The 2,747-nt window shown below is 43.5% G+C and overlaps 1 protein-coding gene across 1 annotated transcript in view; it reads right to left on the reverse strand.

Moving 5' to 3' along the window:
* LOC128882325 (brefeldin A-inhibited guanine nucleotide-exchange protein 3-like) overlaps window positions 1–2,741 on the reverse strand; it is a gene marked incomplete at its 3' end in the record, with an annotated part of 3,182 nt that extends 441 nt beyond the window's left edge. Inside the window, exons 1-3 of the mRNA XM_054133903.1 lie at window positions 2,616–2,741; window positions 2,279–2,512; window positions 1,970–2,197 (exon numbers count right to left, since the gene is read on the reverse strand). Coding sequence (XP_053989878.1) covers window positions 1,970–2,197; window positions 2,279–2,436 — 386 coding nt within the window. The remainder of the gene's footprint in view (window positions 1–1,969; window positions 2,198–2,278; window positions 2,513–2,615) is intronic.
* Between the last annotated feature and the right edge of the window lie 6 nt (window positions 2,742–2,747).

Genomic DNA, 2,747 nt, shown 5'->3' on the forward strand with positions numbered 1-2,747 from the left:
TCAATGTCCTTCGATGCACGTCGAGTCACTTGTTCGCGTACAAGCGCTGCCGCCTAGCGCATAGCCTTCGCTACCGCGGCCGCTCCAACGGTCTACGCGCGCTCTGATTGGTCGGAGTTTTCTCTTAATATCTCCTTAACGAAGCCCCATCCGACATTTTTGCAAAGGAAATTGTTGTTCAGAATCGTCTCAACTACCCCCCATTTCCGGCTCCTCCCCGACTTTTGGGACACCCTGTACAGTGAAGACTGGATAAGGGCAAGAAAATCGGGACCCAAAGATTGCAGTTATCCAGTCGAGGTTTCTATTCTGTGTTTACATTTGGCTCGAGTTGAGTGTTGAATGTAGGAAAAGAGAGTGAAAGAGAAAGAGATCCGAGGAAAGAAAGCAGTCGGTAGAATAGTATGTCTCTCGGTTAGAATCATATTACACTGCAAAAGGAAACAATCCAGTGGCGGGGATAGTCATTTTTCATTTATCCAGTCTTTACTGTATTCCTAAGGGAATCTTATCGATACGTAGTGATGCGCACGAGACGAGATAGATCTCGATCTCGTCTCGATTTCGAGATGTGATTCGAGATCGAGATTACTTGTAACATTCAAGATCGATATCGAGAATCAGCTTATCGAGATTTAAATGAGATGAAGATTATTTCAAATTCTCGCCGATTCAAATTATATCGCCGATCACCAACACATACGATGCCGTGACTGCTGCGCTAACAAACGATGCCAATTTTGTTAATATTATAAACCGCTTCTGCTTTGAGAGCTAGTTCTGACTGGCACACAGTGTGATATTTCAGCGATCCAGCGGGACAAAACTTACGTGGTCCGATATTTCGGAAACTATTAAGTCGTCCACACACGAAGCTACTCAAAAGAAATGTAATTGGGTGGTGATTGCAATCACAAACTAGTTACTTATTGATTAGTAATGATTTTGAATATTTTTAGAACAAAGCATTTACCGCTGTCCGCGCGGTGTAATATTATAGCAAGGTCATATTACCGATCATTGCTTGAGCAAATATTGTTAATAATTAATGTAACTATTGTCAGAAATGAATTTTTAGTTATTTCAGCTAACAGATATAACGATATAGAAAAATTTCTCACGTTACTGTGTTTGATGAATATTTATTCTGAACCGTGATTGCGCCAACTAAATATTAATATCTGACAGTAGTTAAATTAATTATTAACGATATTTATTATTTAAAGAATGATGGGGAATATGATTATGCTGTTGTATCAATGTTTCGTAAATTCTTTTGTGGATGGATCCAACGAGCCTTTGAATCGACATGTCACGACATGTCACGCGGTTGTTGTTTGGCAAACAATGTTTGTCCTTCCCCTTCTCTACTTCGAGGGGCACGAGTGAGCCACGACCCCTCGACCGACACAGGTACACGAGGGGTGAGAACTCATTCGTCGTTGATCCTTCGTTCGATATGGATCTCGCGATCGCGCGTCCCTCCTATTTGTAGTTTTCCTTGGTATCTTAGTTTGGTTTGGTTAGTTTTAAGGTTGCGTGTACGAGTGTCTCCTCTGCCAAATAATTATTAATCAACCTGTTTTGTTTGTTCGTAAGTCCATATTGGGCTCGTAACATCGTGCTCCACTTCGGTCACTATTGCTTCATGTGATAAGTGTAGCGACCAACCATGTGACTAGCCGACATCGGTTGTCGTCCTCTAGTGGGTTTGATTTGAGAGAGGGTCAAGAACTAGAAAACTTTTATATCGTTCCTAATAACACAACAGATATTGGCATATTTTGAACCGCATTGCCAATCTTGTCAAAATCTCGTCGAGATCATATATTTTAAATTGTCGAAAATTCGAGATCGAGATCATCGATAGAAATCTCGTCTCGTCTCGTTTCGTCTCGTGCGCATCACTATCAATACGTATTCTTCTCTCTAGCCTTCTTTCCAACTTTGGGACTATATCGAAGCTTACCTGTAAGTTTTTGGTAACCTTGCCATGCTTTGGTAAGTGAGAGGGCCCCGGTAGTCGCAGGATTCCAGATCCTCATAGAGGCTATTGATCGTGCACGTGTAAGTATGATTAATGGCCTTTCCTTCGCACAGCTCCTGAAGCGCCGAAAGCATGGCGACCACGCACGAAACGCTCGCGTGCAATATACTCAAGCCGCCATTCGTCGATTCCTCGATCGAGTCCATCGCCCTATTACAAAACGGATATCGTCGTGATGATCTTGTCCGCTTCTAAAGTCTACAAGATTACCCAACCAAAACGATCGCTTACAGCCTCATCAACGCCATGTCGCTTTGAATATGACTGCATCTGTCTTCCTCCACTAGCAACGGGCCGGCAAAGTCGACCATTCGACTAGGACTACGCAGAAGCTCTTTAAGGGCCTTCAAAGATTCTAAACGTTGCTGAGGAAGAGGGTACAGCAACATTCTATGGAACACGGACTCCAAAACTGGTCGGAGAGGACCCACGCAGCCTACCAATCGCACCAGTTCTGTTCCAATACTGTGGACGCAAATAATTCGGTCATTAAACATTCTTGCTAATCCGAGATGATATTTTTATTCGCGATATGGAGCTACGATAATCGTTTACTTCGACAACGTGCCTGTAGACAGTTTTCGCCTGGTGGCTGTCGAAGCTCAAAGACGCGGCCAGATAACCGGAGCCTCTTCCCACCTCGTTCTCCTTTCCCTCCCTGGAGACAAATGTCTTGTCTACTCTCGGCGTGCCCAAAAAA

This window comes from Hylaeus volcanicus, unplaced genomic scaffold (assembly GCF_026283585.1).
Source record: "Hylaeus volcanicus isolate JK05 unplaced genomic scaffold, UHH_iyHylVolc1.0_haploid 10463, whole genome shotgun sequence".
Taxonomy (NCBI): domain Eukaryota; kingdom Metazoa; phylum Arthropoda; class Insecta; order Hymenoptera; family Colletidae; genus Hylaeus; species Hylaeus volcanicus.